The sequence below is a fragment of the Eutrigla gurnardus genome (genome assembly GCF_963514095.1).
Source record: "Eutrigla gurnardus genome assembly, chromosome: 9".
NCBI classification, from domain to species: Eukaryota; Metazoa; Chordata; class Actinopteri; order Perciformes; family Triglidae; genus Eutrigla; species Eutrigla gurnardus.
This window is the reverse complement of record NC_139923.1, coordinates 5,442,870-5,461,963: the sequence shown is the minus strand read 5'-3', so window position 1 is coordinate 5,461,963 and position 19,094 is coordinate 5,442,870. Positions and strand designations below refer to the sequence as shown.

The following is a 19,094-nucleotide window of genomic DNA, read 5'->3' as shown; positions in this document are numbered from 1 at the left end:
GTGAAGGAAGTGACCATATTTGGACCTTGGAGGAGCGACGGGTGGATCTGATAATCTCAAGCAGCAGAGCGGCACCCCGTGCATCAACCTTACTGATCTGGATCCATCTGGATTCTGGTGTGAAGCTGCTCACAAAGTTAGCTTCCCACAGTTAGCATAATTCAAGATCAACTCCACAGCTAAGTGTTAAAGTCATCTTAGTAGTTAACTGCATTGGTAGTGACCTGTCAATCACATGGTAGCCCCGCCCTAAAACATCCCCTCCTCACCATCATGTACTAAATGAACATCACGCTGGATTGAAGAAGACTTGAAACTAGAGATTGAGACATAAACTCATGTTTACAATGTTTACTGAGATAATAAATCAAGAGAGAAGTAGGGTCATATTCTCATAGACTTCTATACAATCAGACTTCTTTGTGCCAGAGGAGTCGCCCCCTGATGGCCAGCAGAGAGAATGGCCTGGTTTATAATATAGATGTTTAACTACGGTATTTTTATCTGTGAAATAAGTTACATCACATCACTCATAAGTGCATCACTGATTGATCAACATGAATCACCTGTGAAATATAAACTACAGTCATCTTCTCTACATCTCTGAAATTGGCAGATTATGAGGAGTTTGTTTTGTTGTTGTTGTTCAGAATATACATACTGGTCTCTCTCTCGGTCTATAGTTGCATTAGTCTCTCTGAGAACTTTCCCATGACAGGGGGCTTCTGTTGTGGGATTAACACTAACGCATAACCAAGCACAAGAAACTACTGCTTTCTAGCTTTGAACACTTAAGGAGATGTTTGACTTTGTTTTTTGTAGTAAAATAAAACTCGGTGAATAGAGTTTCTTCCAGTACAAAGTCAAAGCTTCACTGTTGGATTAGATTTTTTTTGTAGAACTGGTGAAGAAGTCTTGGTTTGGTTTGTCTGGTGACTTACCAGTCAGATTTTGACTGACAGGTGGTGACAGGTCACCCCAAATGAGGGACAAAAATAAATGTTACTAAATTTTACCAATACCACTTTAATACTGTTATTTACAAAAAAGGGCCTAACAGCATAAACATTCATAGCTGGAAGGAATGAGTGCTTAAAGCCAGAAATTAGTCCGCATTCTTGCACTTGCAGTGATTTTTTTTTAATGGGTTTTTGGTTTAGGGCTGTACCGGCAAAGATTTGACTACGAGCCACCGACATGAGTTAGCATGCTTGCACTTCCTGTTCGGGTGTGCTAACGTTTTCAGGAACTTGGCGTGTACATTTTGCCTTCATAACAGTCTTTAATAAATCAGCTGTTGATTAGCTTCCTTCACCAGGATGGTGGTGTGTGTTGGTTATCCCGAAGTCCTCTGTCCTGAAGTCCGCACATCAAGGTCAGCTTGACCGGACGTCAGTCGGCCAGCAGCATGCTGGGTAGTGGAACGGCCTTATGCTGCGTTCACACCAAAGGCAAAGAACATTGGCACAAATGCTTACAAATTCATTGGTGAAATTCAATTTGAGAGAAAGTCGTGTGAGGCTCTGTCGTGAATAAACACACCTCCTCTCGTGGTCAGACTTGTGCGAGTAACGTGAAGCAAAAAGTAGCTTCGTGTTTGGTGTGAACGTGGCATTCGGTCCTAGCTACGTTAGCTTAGCTTCCATCTCGGCTGTCCTGCCTTTTCTCTTGGAGTGATGGGTTGCTAGCTGGTCTAGCTGGTGATCGTGGTGATCGTCACAGATACGCTGGACTCAATCCAACCCCCACCCTCCACCCGTTCAGCGGTCCAGTAATAAAACACCAGCCGCTGCACATGATGGGATACATCAGTGGAGGAGGATTGGACTTTTTTTTGTGATGACTGTCTACCAGATGGGTCGTCATGGTTACACAGTGACAGTTACACACATGGTGACGTGTAACGCCCACTTTTGCAGAGCAGAAGGTGAGGCGGTTGTGGTTCTTTTGAGCGAATCATCTCCTCAATGTGGATGCTCTGGCCGTCATGATGATTAATTCACATGGCATTTAAAAAAAAATCACTGAATATTTCTTTATTATCAGCTTCCTGGTCGATTTTCTCCTGTTTTTGTTTTCCTCAGCATGAAGTCCCTAAAACACACTCAGCTGTATTTAAATGAGCCAGGTCTGTCCGGTTTAGCTGCACTGTAACCAAACCAGTTCATGTTCACTCTAACTTTACTACAGCTGGAAACAGTTTTGTTGTGATTTAGTTAATGCATAATTAGGAGGCCGAAATAACTACATAATGAGGACAATTTGTGAGAAGTCATGATTTGTTAGGTCTGTCTGCAGGACGATAAGCAAACAACTTTTAAAATGCCTGTTTTCTGAATGGAGATTGGATTGATCGGTACTATGCTTGTAAGTAAATGATGAAAATGTTGCGTCTTTGCCCCATTTGCCCCATCATGTGCTCCAGGGGTCTATTTGCAGAAGTATTTGAGTTGGTTAAGGTTACTGCTGCTGATGCAAACATGTCCTGCTTGTTTGACTTTGAAACCTCTTCTCTGTTGAACCAGCAGAAGGCTTTTATTGTGAAGAAGTTATAGGAAATACCATCTTTTTTATTACAATACAACTCTTGAATGAAACCAGTCTACACAACAGCAGTCCGTGGATCAGTTTCCGATGTTCCAGGAAGGAAAAAGAGAGGAGTGGACATCACGTTTCTGTCAGTTGCATTTGCATTGTGGTGGTTGGAAAAATGGATCATATCTCAGGAAAATGTCTTGTTGTGCTAGAGGTCAGAATAGGAATGCAAAGTAAGAGGATCTTCAAGAGTACTGTTGTGGAAGACGCCCTGTGACTGAAAGCAAGTACGGCTCAGTAAACTCACCACATTCTAATTGTTAGTTCATGAATCTGTCAGACAGCCGTTCTTCTGCTGGAAACCAGTCAAATAATCAGAGAAGCAGATGATCCATAGTATTTTGTGATTTTGGCACCAACATGTGACAGCGCTTCTACAGAGCTGGCACTTTCTGACACCAGTTTGGCTCCGCCCACAAAATACGCCACCGCTGTATGAAAAGGTCTATAGTTGGAGCAGAAACAGCCTCAGTGTTGGATGAAGAGCGTTAACGTCAGACAGCTAAAACACATTTTAACTGAGTTTGTGCACGTACCGAACAGCTCGAGTGTGAAACTAATGCAACTTAAACATCCATTTTTCTATTTGTTTGTTTATAATTTCTTGTCTGTTACAAGAGGTATTTAAAAAATCCCCCAAAAATGTAAATAAAGAATTCCTCTGTCTTCAGGTTACAACAGAAGAGCTCAAACCTTCACACGGCTGCAAATATTTGTATTCTATCTGCTCCTCGTTTGTGATGCTGCTGCTTCAGACGGAGAGGAGTCACAGTGAGTTCCTCCTCGTTGCCCACTGAGAGAGGAATCAGTATGTATTGACCTCCTCTGGCTCCGGCAGGACGCTGCCGAGCAAACAATAGTGTGTTTGTGTTGACGGCCAGCATGGGGCCTCCCATTGGCTGTGATCAGAGGACTATATGGGACTCACGCTGGGCTGCACGAACTCATCAGCGGCTCTGAGGTTGACCATCATGACTGTAGAAGTGAAGAGAAATCATTCTGACGTGCTTAAACTGCTGAGATCATTAACTCTGCAGCAGCGAGGCAGGGAAACGGCTGCATGAGGCCGTTTCTGCACGTTGTTTCGGTGGTTTGAGCGGCATCGTGTTTGGATGTGAACTTGGATGTCTCATTAAAGTGTAAGTTTGGCGGAAATTGAAAATAAAGCTATTTTCTGAATGAAAATACATCAACTAAGCCGTGGAGGAAGTAATTATCGCTCATCACGCAGTTCAGAGCTAGCACGGGTCGGAGCTAGAGTCCAAAATCGCAAACAGTGGGTTAGCATGGGGCAGACAGCCACACGCTTTCAAAATCGCATTTTTAAACCACTAACATTGCTCAAAACAGCGCCAAACCTCGTCAGCAGCTTGCTCTGGGTGTCTACACATAAAACGAAGCACCAACAACTCAGTTCATGAACCCGAAGTTTATAACAGAAGACAGTTAAGAACACTCACCAATTCTACCCCTGCCAGCTCCTCGCGAAGGATAGTCCGTAAGTGTCGATTACCGAACGCAATGCAAAAGTGAAAGTGAAACTGAAGATTTCGCCCAGAATAAAACGAGTATACTTTTAAATTAGTGGCAGTTTGGCCAAATATAAGTTAATAACGGTGGGTAAAAACGTCGGGATAGTTTGTATACACTTCCAATCAGTTCAAGACAGCAGCCTTATCTGAAGCACATACATGTCACGCGAGATCTCACACGGGAACACGAGAGCTGCGTTCGGTAATCGACACTTACGGACTATCCTTCGCGAGGAGCTGGTAGGGGAAGAATTGGTGAGTGTTCTTAACTGTCTTCTGTTATAAACTTCGGGTTCATGAACTGAGTTGTTGGTGCTTCGTTTTATGTGTAGACACCCAGAGCAAGCTGCTGACGAGGTTTGGCGCTGTTTTGAGCAATGTTAGTGGTTTAAAAATGCGATTTTGAAAGCGTGTGGCTGTCTGCCCCATGCTAACCCACTGTTTGCGATTTTGGACTCTAGCTCCGACCCGTGCTAGCTCTGAACTGCGTGATGAGCGATAATTACTTCCTCCACGGCTTAGTTGATGTATTTTCATTCAGAAAATAGCTTTATTTTCAATTTCCGCCAAACTTACACTTTAAGCCACTTAGCTTCTTCCAGGAAAGTGTTTACCACGCAGCTCTGCGGCGCCGGGCGCACTACGTGACGCCAAGCAGCTCTCCGAGGGCATTAAACAGCAGGTTTGAAGGCAGACTAATGAGTATTGAACATGTTTTAATTCAGAATCGATGCATCATCTGATCAGCCTTCATAGAGACCACCGGTCAAACTATTTAGAAGGAATATCAGCTGATAACCACCATTGGCCGATCAGCTGATATTTGTGAGCTGCAACCTGATTAAAGTACGACAATAATGGCGACATCAAATAAATTCCTCTTATATGTCTTATTGGAAAAGAGAAGACTAGAGGAAATAAACAAATTATTTTAACTGTCTGACTCTTTTTTTTTTTTAATCATTTATTACAGTTTTTAATGTCCTGTGAGCCGAAGGTGCACAATAAAGATCTATTCTATTCTACACAAACATTAGTGGTCACATATGTGAGGATTCATCTTAATGCAACTTTTGTTTTTTTTTATGCATAAAAGTTCGGTCTCAACCTCTATAACGGTAAAAACAATCTGAACTACGGGTTTCTTTCCTCAAGACAAGTGAGTAAACTGATAAAGAACATCTAGTAAGTGGACTTTTTGTCAAACTTTGATCATATTGGAAACTTCAGTTGGTAAACGTGGAGATCTTCTCTGCTCGGTGCAGAAACAGGGCGGCGTCTCTTTGTCTGCAGCTGTAAAACGCCTGCTTTCTGTTGATGCTTGAAACTCTTTGATCTCGGAGGTTTTGGCTGAACAGTCAGTGAATGTGTGAATCTGTTGCATTAACCTGCAGGTGCAGAGTCACAGTGATAGTGAAGGTTCCAGATGAAAATCCCCTGTAAAATAAAACGGTGTATTTCCTCCTCCTGTGGGCGTGTGTTGTTTCCTCGTCTCTGCTGGCCGACAGAAACCCGATACAGCGACCAAAAACCAGAAACTTGTATAAAAGAAGTTATTTCCTTCAACTTCAACGTGCAATTAGTGTTGAATCACTCCCTTTCCATCCATCGAACCCACAACAAACCTCTCCATCGCTCTGTCATCATGACCAACTCCAGCTTTTTAGTGAACAAAGCTCACATTCAATCATTTACAAAAATAGATGACTGAAGAGAAAGTTTCCCCACTGAAAAAGAGACTAAATATACTACAGACAACAAACTGACTCCATTTCAATGGAACTTAGCGTGTACACGAAGACGCCTTGATACCAGAGTGTGAGCGCTGCCCTTCACAGCCCTGAGAGCAGGCTGTCTGTCTGTGGTTTGGAGGCAGAGTGAGACCTCTGTGCTGTAAATAAACAGGCTGATCTCGGGTCAGGGCTGCTCCACAGGAAGCTGCGGTTTGAAGGAAGCCGATGTTTCTGTGTTTCTAAATGAATCAGACGCTGCTGAAGCTGCTCGGATGACAACAGGAAGTAAAACCTGCACACAGAGCTCTGAACCTTTCTGTCTGCCTGTCTGTCTGTCTGTCTGTCTGTCTTACTGCCTCTAAACAGCTCAGCATCATTTTTGATCTTTGCCTGTCCAGTTTGAAGTCGTTAATATTAGACTATTGGAGGTGTTGTCATGTTCCCCAGAAGATAAAGAACATTTCTTATATTGTAACACAATCTCAGTTTTACGACGGCGTATTAGGGCCACTGACGGGAAAAAAAAAAAAAAAAAAAAAACGGAGCCGAGAGAGGTGGGCAATATTCTGAGATTAAAAGTCACAAATTTGCTAGTTTTAAAGTGGCAAATTTAATCTAATTCATCCCAACGTGTGACGCTTTGCTAAGGCCCTTAAGGTAATGGCTGTTGATGGTTATTGTTGGTTAATTTTATATGGGCCAAATTGTCATCTTATTTGTGTTTATTGAGCAGGTAGTTTGCCTAAGCTAGCGCTAGCTTTCACTTGTTGTCATAGCAACGGCAAACATCTGGGTCAAGCTACGTGATTACTTCCTCTATGACCGCTAGCTTAGCCAAACCACCCAATCAACAAACACACATACCGTAAGATGACAATTTGGCCCATATAAAATTAACCAACACTAACCATCAAGAGCCATCACTCTAAGGACCTTAGCAAAGCATTGACACGCGGGATGGATTAATTAGAAAGATAAAAGCTACATTCATGGGAAGTTAGCTAGCATAAATGCCGGTTGTTAGCATCGTAATAAACTAGCAAATTTGACACTTTAAAACTCGCAAATTTGCGACTTTTAATCACAGAATATTGCCCACCTCTCTCGGCTCCGTTTTTTTTTTTTTTTTTTTTTCAACAATGGCCCTTAATATGCCGTTGTACAGTTTTGATTAAAGAAGGAATATATATTATGTACCAATATGCTGATGATGTTTTTTTTTTATTTTTAATTTTACTATATTTTTCCTCTCCTCAGCAGCCAGGGTGCATGATGGGATCTTTCAGGCGTCCCAGGCCTCGGTTTATGAGTTCCCCTGTTCTGTCGGATCTCGCCCGGTTCCACGCCAGCTCGCCTTCACTGCAGATCTCCAACACCAGCGTGTGGAACAGGTACACATGATCAGTGTTGGGCAAGTTACTCTAAAAAAGTAACTAGTTAAAGTACTAGTTACTTCTCCCAGAAAGTAACTAAAGTAGTTACTGAGTTACAAATTCTAAAAGTAACTAGTTGCATTGGAAAGTAACTATTGCGTTACTTTCAAATCATTTTTAAATACTGATGTGTCAAATAATTTGGACCCCATCTCCATCCCTCTTTGACGGAACTTAAAATACATGTGCGTGTTCAATTATTTATGATAAATCTGAGTATTATAATGAAATGGATACTCAATACATTACAAACAGAAATCCACAGTGCACAAATCTAAACCATTTTATTGGAGATATTATAATTACTATGCTTATAGAGTGGATTGATAAAAATAACACAGTATATCTTTTGGAACTTTTGATATTTATTGCACCTCAACAGGTCACAACTAAGCCAAATTAAATTATGCTCGTTAATTTATCAGATTATTGAGAGCTTTGTAAATGATAAGGATGGTCTTGAAGTGGATATGCTGCTTTATTGAGAGCCAGTGAAAGTGTTGCAGGATGGGTGTAACGCATTTCTTTGAGTAATTTACACTTTGACTTCTAAAGAAGTCGCTTATGTCCACTTTTCACTTTTCTTTAGACATCCTGGCGCGCGCACACATACGCACACGGACACCGATTCAAACGTTAATGCAAAAGAAACCTCTGATATTAACATCCTTCTAGCTTACGTGAACCAGGCAGAACAAACTCCCAACTTCCAGTAGCGGACTCCTGTAGGACTCCTGATCGCAGACTAGCAGACCGTCGGTGTGCAAGCAAGATGGAGTGACAGCGGGGACGGCCAATCACACAAGAAACGGCAGAGCCAATCGAGGAGCTTGTGGGCGGTCTAAACTAAGGGAAACAGGCTTCAGCTTGAGCGGCCGTCTTCCGCTTGGTCCTAGTGCTTGACGCGTCTCTGTTTACTATAGCGTAACATTTGTTATTTTCTGCCTTCAATGTAGTAACGCGACACATTTTTTGGCAGTAACAATAACGGCGTTATAATAATGAGATAAGTAATCAATTAGATTACTCGTTACTGAAAAAAGTAACGGCGTTACTAACGCCGTTACTTTTTTCACATGATTAGATATCATCAGTCTGATGGTCAACGTTTCATCCCAGTGTCTTGTCTTCTACTTGTTTGGTGAGTGCTCTCCTACATTTCCCAGAATACCTTGTGACAGCCTGACCTCACCCCAACCCCACAGACCTGTCCTCATCTGTTAGACAGCAAATATTTAAACACACAAATCAGGACAAAAATAATTCCTTGAGAAACTCGAGGGCATAAAAATGTATATTTATCTTATTAATGAAGACTCCATTGTTTCACAATTTAAAAAAACAAAAGAAAAAACAGTTTTTAACTCAATTCGTGGATTTGAAGAATCATGACACCACTAGTAGTATACATTTTGTACTTGGACACTTTACATTTTTACATCTTCTCTTTGGAAAAATGACAAACAAACCCAATAACGACAATAAGGACATTTTATTGGATTTTATTGCATTTTAGATCAGGTTTATTGCAAATATAATATTTGCAATAATAATCGTAATATTTTAGGAAATAATTACACATCAACTCATCAATTAAACATCTTGCTGCACCCAGTAATGTAAAGATCTGATCCAGGATGACAACAGGTCTTGATTCGTTCAATCAACAAATCTTTTTGTGAAGATGCTCACATGGTTCCCTCAGTCTAGCGTGTAATATTTTACATTCAGGTTCAAAGTTAGAGCTCGACACCCAAGGATGCTGCAACACAGAACTTTCTAAATAAAAGTACAAAACAAAATGAAAAATAGACGACAAGAACTGACCCTGGATCGGATCTGTGTCTATTTGTAGTGTTAAAGGTGTGATAATCCCACAACACAGATGTTATCTTCATCGGTTCAGGACACATGATGTATACGGTATATGGAAGTGTGTGTCTCTGTTATGTTATGGGTTCAAACATCAGCTTAAAAAGTGCTGGCTCGTGTTTTCCAGACCCCAGACAGCAGAACAGGTTCTGTTGAAGAACAGACGATTCTGATCCGATTACACTGTTTTCTGTTGGTATTTAGTGTGTGTGTGTGTGTGTGTGTGTGTGTGTGTGTGTGTGTGTGTGTGTGTGTGTGTGTGTGTGTGTGTGTGTGTGTGTGTGTGTGTGTGTGTGTGTGTGTGTGTGTGTGTGTGTGTGTGTGTGTGTGTGTGTGTGTGTGTGTGTGTGTGTGTGTGTGTGTGTGTGTGTGTGTGTGTGTGTGTGTGTGCGGTCGCAGATTCTGATGCTGCGCGGCCGGGAGTTGATCTGCTGTGCGCACCTACTCCGCGTAACATGAGTGTGTAATGTAGTTGCCTCCCCTGGTTGACTGAAATGAACAGGCCAACTACATTACGCGTTCAAGTTACGCGGAGTAGGTGCGCACAGCAGATCAACTTCCGGCCGCGCAGCATCAGAATCTGCGACCGCACGTGCGTGTGAACGCCTAACAACATTTGTCAAACAGTGACAGACAGACTTGCGCACGCTGCTTCATATGTACGCAGCTTCTTGTTACGCGTTATGGCGTCAGAATCGTTTCATATTACTTGCGCAACTATCAACTGAACGCGTCACACCCGCGTGCTTTGACGCCTGTGCAGCACACAGCGCCTGACGTGTAATGTAGTTTCCTCATTGACTTATAATGGTCACGCGTTCACGCGCACGTTCACGCGTGATGGCTGCTGCACGCCTGTGATCACATTATGCGGAGTAACTACGCGTAACATTCATGCGTTTTTTAGCGAACGCACGCATTAACGCTCGCATGAAGATAATTGAACGTTTTTGTCAGGCGCTCACATGTACGCGGAAACGACGTGCGCGGACTCTGTCACGCGTAACAAGAAGCTGCGTACATATGAAGCAGCGTGCGCACGTCTGTCTCTCACTGTTTGACAAATGTTGTTACGCGTTCACACGCACGTGCGGTCGCAGATTCTGATGCTGCACCTACTCCGCGTAACTTGAACACGTAATGTAGTTGCCTCCCCTGGTTGACTGAAATGAACAGGCCAACTACATTACGCGTTCAAGTTACGCGGAGTAGGTGCGCACAGCAGATCAATTCCGGCCGCGCAGCATCAGAATCTGCGACCGCACGTGCGTGTGAACGCGTAACAACATTTGTCAAACAGTGACAGACAGACGTGCGCACGTTGCTTCATATGTACGCAGCTTCTTGTTACGCGTGACATACAACCTGCGCACGACAACGCACGCACGCACGCACGCATAACAAATAACCATGCGTTCACACACACGCTGCTGCGCGTCTTTCTAAGTGTTTTGACATCGATTTACCTTCATACACGCGTGACAGAGTCTGCGCACGTCGTTTCCGTGTACATGTGAGCGCCTGACAAAAATATTCAATTATCTTCATGCGAGCGTTAATGCGTGCGTTCGCTAAAAAACGCATGAATGTTACACGTAGTTACTCCGCGTAATGTGATCACAGGCGTGCAGCAGCCATCACGCGTGAACGTGCGCGTGAACGCGTGACCATTATAAGTCAATGAGGAAACTACATTACACGTCAGGCGCTGTGTGCTGCACAGGCGTCAAAGCACGCGGGTGTGACGCGTTCAGTTGATAGTTGCGCAAGTAATATGAAACGATTCTGACGCCATAGTGTGTGTGTGTGTGTGTGTGTGTGTGTGTGTGTGTGTGTGTGTGTGTGTGTGTGTGTGTGTGTTGCTGTATGAATGCAGGTCCATTTACATATAACCAGTTCATCATAACATGTTATTTAAATTTGAAATGAATGAATTAATTTCTAAATTTGCTCTTTTGATTTACAGAATACGCTTTTAGAGGTAAACACTTCCAGAATAATTAATGTTCAGTTGAAAGCTGTCCATCCATCCATCGTTTACCGCTTATCCTGTATTCAGGGTCGCTGGAGCCGATCCCAGCTGTAGTTGAAGTCTGTGATATGTGTAAATAATAAATCACATTTTAAATGTTTTCTGTCAGTTGTTTTAATTGACAAATCAGTAAAACTGAGTTTCTCCACCAGAAATGACACCACTTTAACTTTGTTACTAGAGAAGTTTCTTGGAAATACGTCCTACAGCATGCAAAAGCGTATAAAGCAACTAATCAACTAAAGAAATGTTTCTCGTCTGAGACCAAAACAACCGATTAGCCTGGTGGACTGGGATTCTTCTTCCACCGCTGCCAGTGACAATATTATCAGTGGAGGCTGCAGCTGGAGCTCCTACATCATCAGTGATGAACAGTTGGTTTGGATTGGACCCCGAGGTCACATAAGAGAAGTCAGTGTGATGCTGGGACATTAAAAGGGTTCAGACTCTGTCTGACTGCATCAGTGCATCAGTGTCTCGGCAGCAGAAAGGCTTCGGCCTGCTTCCTGCAGGATGTTTAGTAGGAAGTGGAGGTGGCAGCAGGGCCACGTCCTGTCAAGCAGCTGAGTCAGACACACTCTGACTGACCCGACACACTTCACAGTAACAGCGGGTGAAGAGTCCGCTTGTTTTATTATGAAGGCTGCAGGAGGTCTGTTGTCTCATGAGCATGGAATCAAGTTCTCTGTCTGGTGGTTTATTAAAGTTCATGTGTATTTATGTGATACATGGATGTACTCTAGAAGCACTGGTTGAATGTAACCAAGTACACTTAGTGAAGTACTAATTTGAGGTGCTTGTACTGTGAATGAGGAGCTGATGTCTTTTACTTTCTTGGTAAAGTAAGTTGCAAAGTCATCGGCAGTAAGGGAGGAAGGGGGGGAGGGGTGAGGAGGGGTGAGGAGGGAGGAGAACACAGAGTTTCCTGGGGTTGGAGGCAGAAGAGTTGATCTTTGCCAGGTAGAAAGCAGATTTAGCTGCCGAAACAGTTGAGGTGAAGTCAGAGAGGAGGTGGTGGTAGTGAGTAAGGTCCTCATCCTGGCCTGATTTCTTCCATTTTCTCTCTGACGCTCGCAACAATGATCTGTTGGTTCGTTGGTTCTGTTGAGGAGAGAGCGGAGGGAGTGAGGGATTTCAGGTTGCGGTGGCTGGTGACCGTTCGAGGCGTAGAGGGGAGGGATGTGGTGGACTTCATGGGGAGGGAGAAAGTCACAAAGTGGTGGTCGGACACGGTGAGCGGGGTAACAGAGAGTGCCGAGATGCCACAGGATCTTGTGAAAACAAGGTCAAGTTGGTTCCCGGCCCGGTGAGTGGGTGGAGAGGGGGAGAGTGTAAGGTCAAATGCGGAAAAGAAGTCAATGAATTCAGATGAGTGCAGCTTTCCCGGGTGGACGTTGAAGTCACCGAGGACGACGAGTGGTGTGCCATCATCAGGGGAGCAGCTCAGGAGGGCATCCATCTCATCTAAAAAGTCACGGAGAGGACCGGGTGGGCGATAGATCACTATGATGTTGAGTTTGAAAGGAAGGGTGACAGAGACGGTGTGGAATTCAAGTGCAGATCGGGGTAGGTGGTCCAGGGGAAGGACCTGGTAGGACCACCTGGGTGAGATGAGGAGTACAGTTACTCCTCCTCGCCGTGTTCGTCTTGGGGAGTGTGAAAACGAGTAGGTCCAGGTCTCCGTAAGAGCCAGGAAGTGGAGAGTCTGCAGGGAGGCGTACGCTGAAATGGTGTCCGCCTTCTTGACTGCAGACTGACAGTTCTATGTTATTAATTAAACTCTCCAACAGTACAAACAAGTACTGCTGAAACCATTAGTCCCTTAATTACTTTCTTAATTAATAAATTAGTCCATAAATCAATAAGTGGATTGGATGAATGTGAAACTATTTACATGGTTGAAGTAATTTTCCTATAAAATCGTTTGCTACCATTTGATGTAATAATGTTAATAATGTTAATGGAGCTATAATAATGTTTATAATGAGCAGTAATCATGTTTATGTTTAAAGACTGCTCAAAAATGAAGGGGAACAATGAATCTGTCCAATAGGAAGCTCAAGTGATGGTGAATCCAGTTCAGATGCTTTGTGCAAATGAAAGTGACAACAGGTGTGAGGTAGAGGCAAAAGCATGACAAGCCCCCAAAAAGGGAATGTTTTGATGTGGTGGCCACAGACAGTTGCTCTCTGCTGCTCCTTCCTGACTGATTCTTCTCTACTGAAGTAGAGTATTTCATGGGAACACACTATTTTCACTTTGACTTGACTTTCACTAGTATTATCCTGAACATCATGTGTTTGTCTGCTGAGGTCAGATGTTCCAGGTCCGTGATGAAGGCTTAAATGAACCTGCTCAGTGCTCAAGTCTCTCTGTCAGGACATGTGCTTCACATGAAACACAACCTGTTGACCTCTGACCTCACCAGTGTTTGTTCATGTGTCCTCAGTGTCCAGTCAGCTGTAATCAAGGTGTTCCAGGGTGGAGCGCTGCAGCCTAACGAGCTGTACACACTTAACGAGAGCATCAGGTGACTTCTTCTTCTTCTTCTGGTTGTTGTTCTTGTTGTTCTTCTTCTTCTGGTTGTTCTTGTTCTTGTTGTAGTTGTTCTTTTTCTTCTGGTTGTTCTTGTTGTTGTTGTTCTTCTTCTTCTTCTTCTTGCTCTTGTTATTAGGGCCACGGTGCAATCGCACCGAGCACTATTGTTATTCATAGGATTTTTTCCTACTTATTATTATTTTGCCTCCGAATTTCGATTGCCTGAAACTCCTACAGCTTTAAGAGTTGTAGGACAAATTATATATCAAAACATGTGGTTCGATCGGGATCGGCGTGCCATTACTTTTCTTAGCCGAACACGAATTTTTCGCGACGTAAGTCGCGAAAAACCACTGAAATTTTCCCATTGACTTGAATGGGACGAGCGAAAAAAAAAAAGCAGAAATCGTAGCTTTTCAAACGCCTGCTGCTCAGGCATACTTTCACCTAGAAACTCCATTTAAACTTTAAAACGTAGACACAAGTCTTGTGTCCTGGTGTGTCAATCCACGTTTCAATAGGTCATATCGTTTTTGATCAATCACTGTTCAATGACCATGATCGTTTTGGGAGAAATCATGAGATTATAATGGGTGTGTATTGCGCGGAACCTTCTGGGCTAGAGTGGATGACATCATCGCTTAGAGTGTGAGGGCTTCTCAGATTTTTTTCCTTTCCAAACTCCTCCCGGCCACAATCTTCACTCTACAGACGTGATATTTTCCAATTTTGTAGACAAACTTGTCCTGTCTCTCACAATGTGCTCAAAAAGTCTGTGCGATTTACAGAATTTGAACTAGCAACCTCTAAGCGCGGCCAAGTCAGGTTTTTCTCCTCATCCGCTCCAATGTTAATTGAGAAGCAGATTTTCAAAGAAACCTGATATGAACCGCATTTTTAACTCGCCCTAGCGTCCACATTTCTGACACTAGGAAAAAATAAAAGTGATCAGTGTCTTCAGCAGAGTCTTGATGCGCTAACGGTGCGAAGATTTTGGCGATAGGAGTTTCGGTGTGAGCGTGGCAGGCTTTTGTTCGGAGCCTCCGCAAAGGGGGAATGGAGCGATAGAAAGAAGCAGAGAGAGGCTCCAAAGCAGTCTTACACACGCACCAAGGGCCGTTGCTATGGTGACAGCACTGTGGGGCTCTGATCTTCATAACTGACAGCAGGTGTGCTCTGATTGGTGGACAGGAAGGAGCAGTCCGTGGGAAATGTAGTCCATCGTCAACTCAGCCATACTTTCACCTAGAAACTACATTTAAACTTTAAAATGGAGTCTATCTGTCTCCGTCTCACTCAGAAGTGATAGCAGGTGCGCTCTGATTGGCAGAGTTGTAGTTTTTCAAACAATACATAGTACCTAGTACTGGTCAGTACTTGAGTCTTGGTAGTATTCGGTAGTACTCGGTAGTATTTGGTAGTACTTGAGTGACAGCTGAGCTCGGTGACATAGTACCTAGTAGTATTCCAAAATGGAGCGATAGAGAGAGGCTTGAAGGCATTCATACACACGCGCTCAGGGCAGTTGCTACGGTGACGGCACTCTGTGGGTTTGATCTTCAGAAGTGACAGCAGGTGTTCTCTGATTGGTGGACAGGAATGTACTAAAAACTACATTTAGTAGTGGGAAATGTAGTTTTTTTAGTCAAACGCCTTCAGCTCGGGCATACTTTCACCTAGAAACTCCATTTAAACTTTAAAATGGAGACACAAGTGGTGTGCTCTGATTGGTGGACAGGAATGTACTAAAAACTACATTTAGTAGTGGGAAATGTAGTTTTTTTAGTCAAACGCCTTCAGCTCGGGCATACTTTCACCTAGGAACTCCATTTAAACTTTAAAATGGAGACACGAGTGGTGTGCTCTGATTGGTGGACAGGAATGTACTAAAAACTACATTTAGTAGTGGGAAATGTAGTTTTTTTAGTCAAACGTTGTCTGCTCGGGCATACTTTCACCTAGAAACTCCATTTAAACTTTAAAATGGAGACACGAGTGGTGTGCTCTAATTGGTGGACAGGAATGTACTAAAAACTACATTTAGTAGTGGGAAATGTAGTTTTTTTTAGTCAAACGTCTTCAGCTCAGCCATACTTTCACCTAGAAACTCCATTTAAACTTTAAAATGGAGACACGAGTGGTGTGCTCTGATTGGTGGACAGGAATGTACTAAAAACTACATTTAGTAGTGGGAAATGTAGTTTTTTTTAGTCAAACGTCTTCTGCTGGGGCATACTTTCACCTAGAAACTCCGTTTAAACTTTAAACTTTTACAGACACACCCCCGGGCGGCGGCCCACTGCATCCCTCTCAAAACTTCCCGGCGGGGGAATTTTCTAGTTACTAGTTATTGTTTAATTAATCAGCTTGGTTTGTGTTGTCAGACATCCGTATTCATGTTTCAGGTATGTTGTCGAGAGCTGTGTGGCTGAGAAGAAGAATGGTGACATCTAAAGTTTTTGAATTACAGTACGTCAAAATACTCAAAACGGACTGCTCTGACAGTTAAGTCAGCAAGCAGTCTCTGTATTTGCCTCTAAAACAACTCCGTCTCGTTTGAAATCTCGAAGAATCTCATCGTAATGTATATACACTCCGGCAGTAGCCCCCGTGGCCCTTTCAAAATTTCCCGGCGGGGGAATTTTCTAGTTCATCTTATTGTTCATCATCATCTTCTTCTTAATCTTCTTCTGTTTCTTCACCACCTCCTCCTTCTCCTTGTTTTTCTCCATGTCAAGCTGTCTGGAGACAGATACCATATACATATATATCCAGGGAACAGCTGATCAGTAACAGAAGTTAAAGTTTTATTTAATTTTGCCAGTTTCATCCAGTATTTGTCATTAAAGATTTGAAACTGTGAATGGCAACAAGGCCAGTATGCAAAATTAGGATTTCCATCATATTTTCTTGATTTAAAGTGACTCTTCTCTACAAACTAACTCTGAATTAAAGCGTTAGTTTGATCTAATTTCTTTGTTGAATTCAAAGTAACCTTTTAAAACCCCCAAAGTCACACAATAACACAAACTAAGTCATTGATGGAGGCAGCGGTAGATCAGCCACTCCTGTGTTCTTCCAGATAAAATCCCTGCTTATGTTAAAGGAGTCTGGTGGCTCTGAAGTGTACAGAGATAACAGCTTCAGCTCCCCATCAGAAAGAGCTGCCTGGCAGCAAGTTGAAGCAAAACACAGACAAATTAGAGTCATGTGAACATTATTAGCTAAATCAAATCATGGTAATCAGCTCCTTAAGGGTACAAATATGATTCATGACGGCCGTCAGGCTTCCTTCCTGAACTCTTCTTCTGTCTTTGTAGGTGGCTCCTTAAAACAGAGATGGGATCCTTCATCACAGAATACTTCCAGGTACGTTCACTCTGTATTTCCTGTTTCTAGTCACCTCATTACTGAGTTCATGTAGACTTCAGTTTGTTTTCAACAATCAAGTTGATCACAAGTTGATGTGGTTGCCCCCACTTCCTGTGTCTGTGTTTGTTGCAGTTTAATGAGAGACTTGTGATACTGGATGTTCAAGGTTGTGATATTTGTGTGTAAAATAATCCCCCTACATTAAAATGTTTGCCAAGAATCTCTCCATTCTGTTTATGTAGCAATATTGTGCAGCTTCAGGTCAGATTCTGGAGCCTCTTATCTGGACAAACAGAAATATAGAAACACGCCTTTATAAGGGCGTTGCCATAAATACATTAATATATTCTATATGTTATCTAGGTGTTGTCGTTTGGTATATGTATAGTGATTCTAATTCAACTGGTGACTTTCAGTTGAATGCGTGGCTCATTAGATAAATCTTTGGCATAAATGATATGACAGATGTATTTAAAATGGATTGAGTGCTATACCGAGGACACCTACATGTTGGTGGTGGTATAGAGCTGCCGTCACTACGAGCAAACACGGAGGCGTTCTGCAGCGAGTCACCAGTTAACATGGTCACTCAATAAACCCAAACACCGGCGGTGTCTGTAAACGTGTACTGCATGGAGATCTCCAGAGGTGATACGTGATCACAACATGATCTTATTGTGTTTTTTTTTTTACATTTTACGATTTGCGTAAAGTTGTGATAACAAATCTTAAAACTGCAAATGGCTGCCTTTCCCCATGACCACACCAGATACATACTCAGCACCACCTAGTGGACTGGAAAAGCTATTGTTACCAAAAGGTTTAGTTTGTATTTGCAATATAAATAGTTGTGGCCTGGACTGATCAAAGATGCTCATGTTTGTGCTAATGTGGTTACTAACCACACACGAAGAGCACACAGATATGGAAAGTCACTTTGTTTAGGTTGCATTCTCCATTTTTGGTGGTTAAGGTTTTTTGCATAAAAACTTCCGTTGCCAAACGGCGTGACACACTAACGTAGGTCATCATGGTTACGTACTGTTAAAGCAGCACATTCAGACTGAGCTGATTTCTGCATTAGCCAAGTGGACTGGCCCGGACGCATTGAGGCCAATGTCCACCTCACTTAAAAAAACAAATAAAAAGGTAGCTCTAGGGGGGCGGTGGGTCATGGGCACATCCGTGTCTGGGATGGAGGGACCACGGACGGATGGAAAAGCTCCGTAAATGTCTCCACAATTCTGAATGATCAGTCGGTGAGTTTATTGTTTGACAATAACATCTAAAGATAACAGCATGTGTTTCATTAGCTCACTTCACTCACTCCCAATAGTTAATATACAGTAATTTGGCTTCAACGTAGCCGACACCCACGGCACATTTGAGCAGGGGAACGTTGTAGGCTGTGGCTCAGAGTAGAGTGAGTCGTCCTCCAACCGGAAGATTGGCGGTTCGAATCCAGTCTATGCCGAGGTATCCATGGGCAAGATAGTGAACCCCAAATTGCCGCCGCCATTGGTGTGAATGTGTATGAATGAGTTAGTCCTGATGTGAATGGGTAGAAGTGACTGAATGTAGTGTGACGTGCCTTGACTAGCTAGAAAGGTGCTTTATAAATGCAGGTCCATTTACCAATTTGAAAATTCTCTGTAAAATAACTGTTAGCCTGCTTCCAGAAAATCAACAAGTGACATTAATAACTGCCAAGAATACCCACGCCTGCAGCTGCATTAATTAGGCCCGGACCGGGAAACGGACTGCTTTATGATTGGCTGATGAGGTGTCACACGCTGACCCACGCATACCGTTGCATGCGCGCCATTGATGCAGCAAAAATGAAGGAGTGTGACACATGCACGCACCACCACTGAAATCATTCCGCCGCCACTGATAGCGAGGAGCTGAACATCCGACATCCTCTTCCTGCTCAGAGACGACAGCAGAGGAAGTCGTCCTGTCCGACCCGTCTGTCGTCTCGTCACTG

At 43.1% G+C, this 19,094-nt stretch overlaps 1 protein-coding gene across 2 annotated transcripts in view; it reads left to right on the top strand.

Annotated features, from left to right (window-relative positions):
* prr5l (proline rich 5 like) overlaps nucleotides 1-19,094 on the top strand; it is a 30,161-nt gene that overhangs the window by 2,438 nt on the left and 8,629 nt on the right. The window contains exons 2-4 of one of the 2 annotated variants that reach the window (XM_084016722.1): nucleotides 7,121-7,251; nucleotides 13,647-13,727; nucleotides 17,056-17,104. In XM_084016722.1, coding sequence (XP_083872848.1) covers nucleotides 7,130-7,251; nucleotides 13,647-13,727; nucleotides 17,056-17,104 — 252 coding nt within the window. In that variant the 5' untranslated portion in view covers nucleotides 7,121-7,129. Of the gene's footprint in view, nucleotides 1-7,117; nucleotides 7,252-13,646; nucleotides 13,728-17,055; nucleotides 17,105-19,094 lie in introns of both variants that reach the window. The other variant, XM_084016721.1, reaches the window with a different exon arrangement.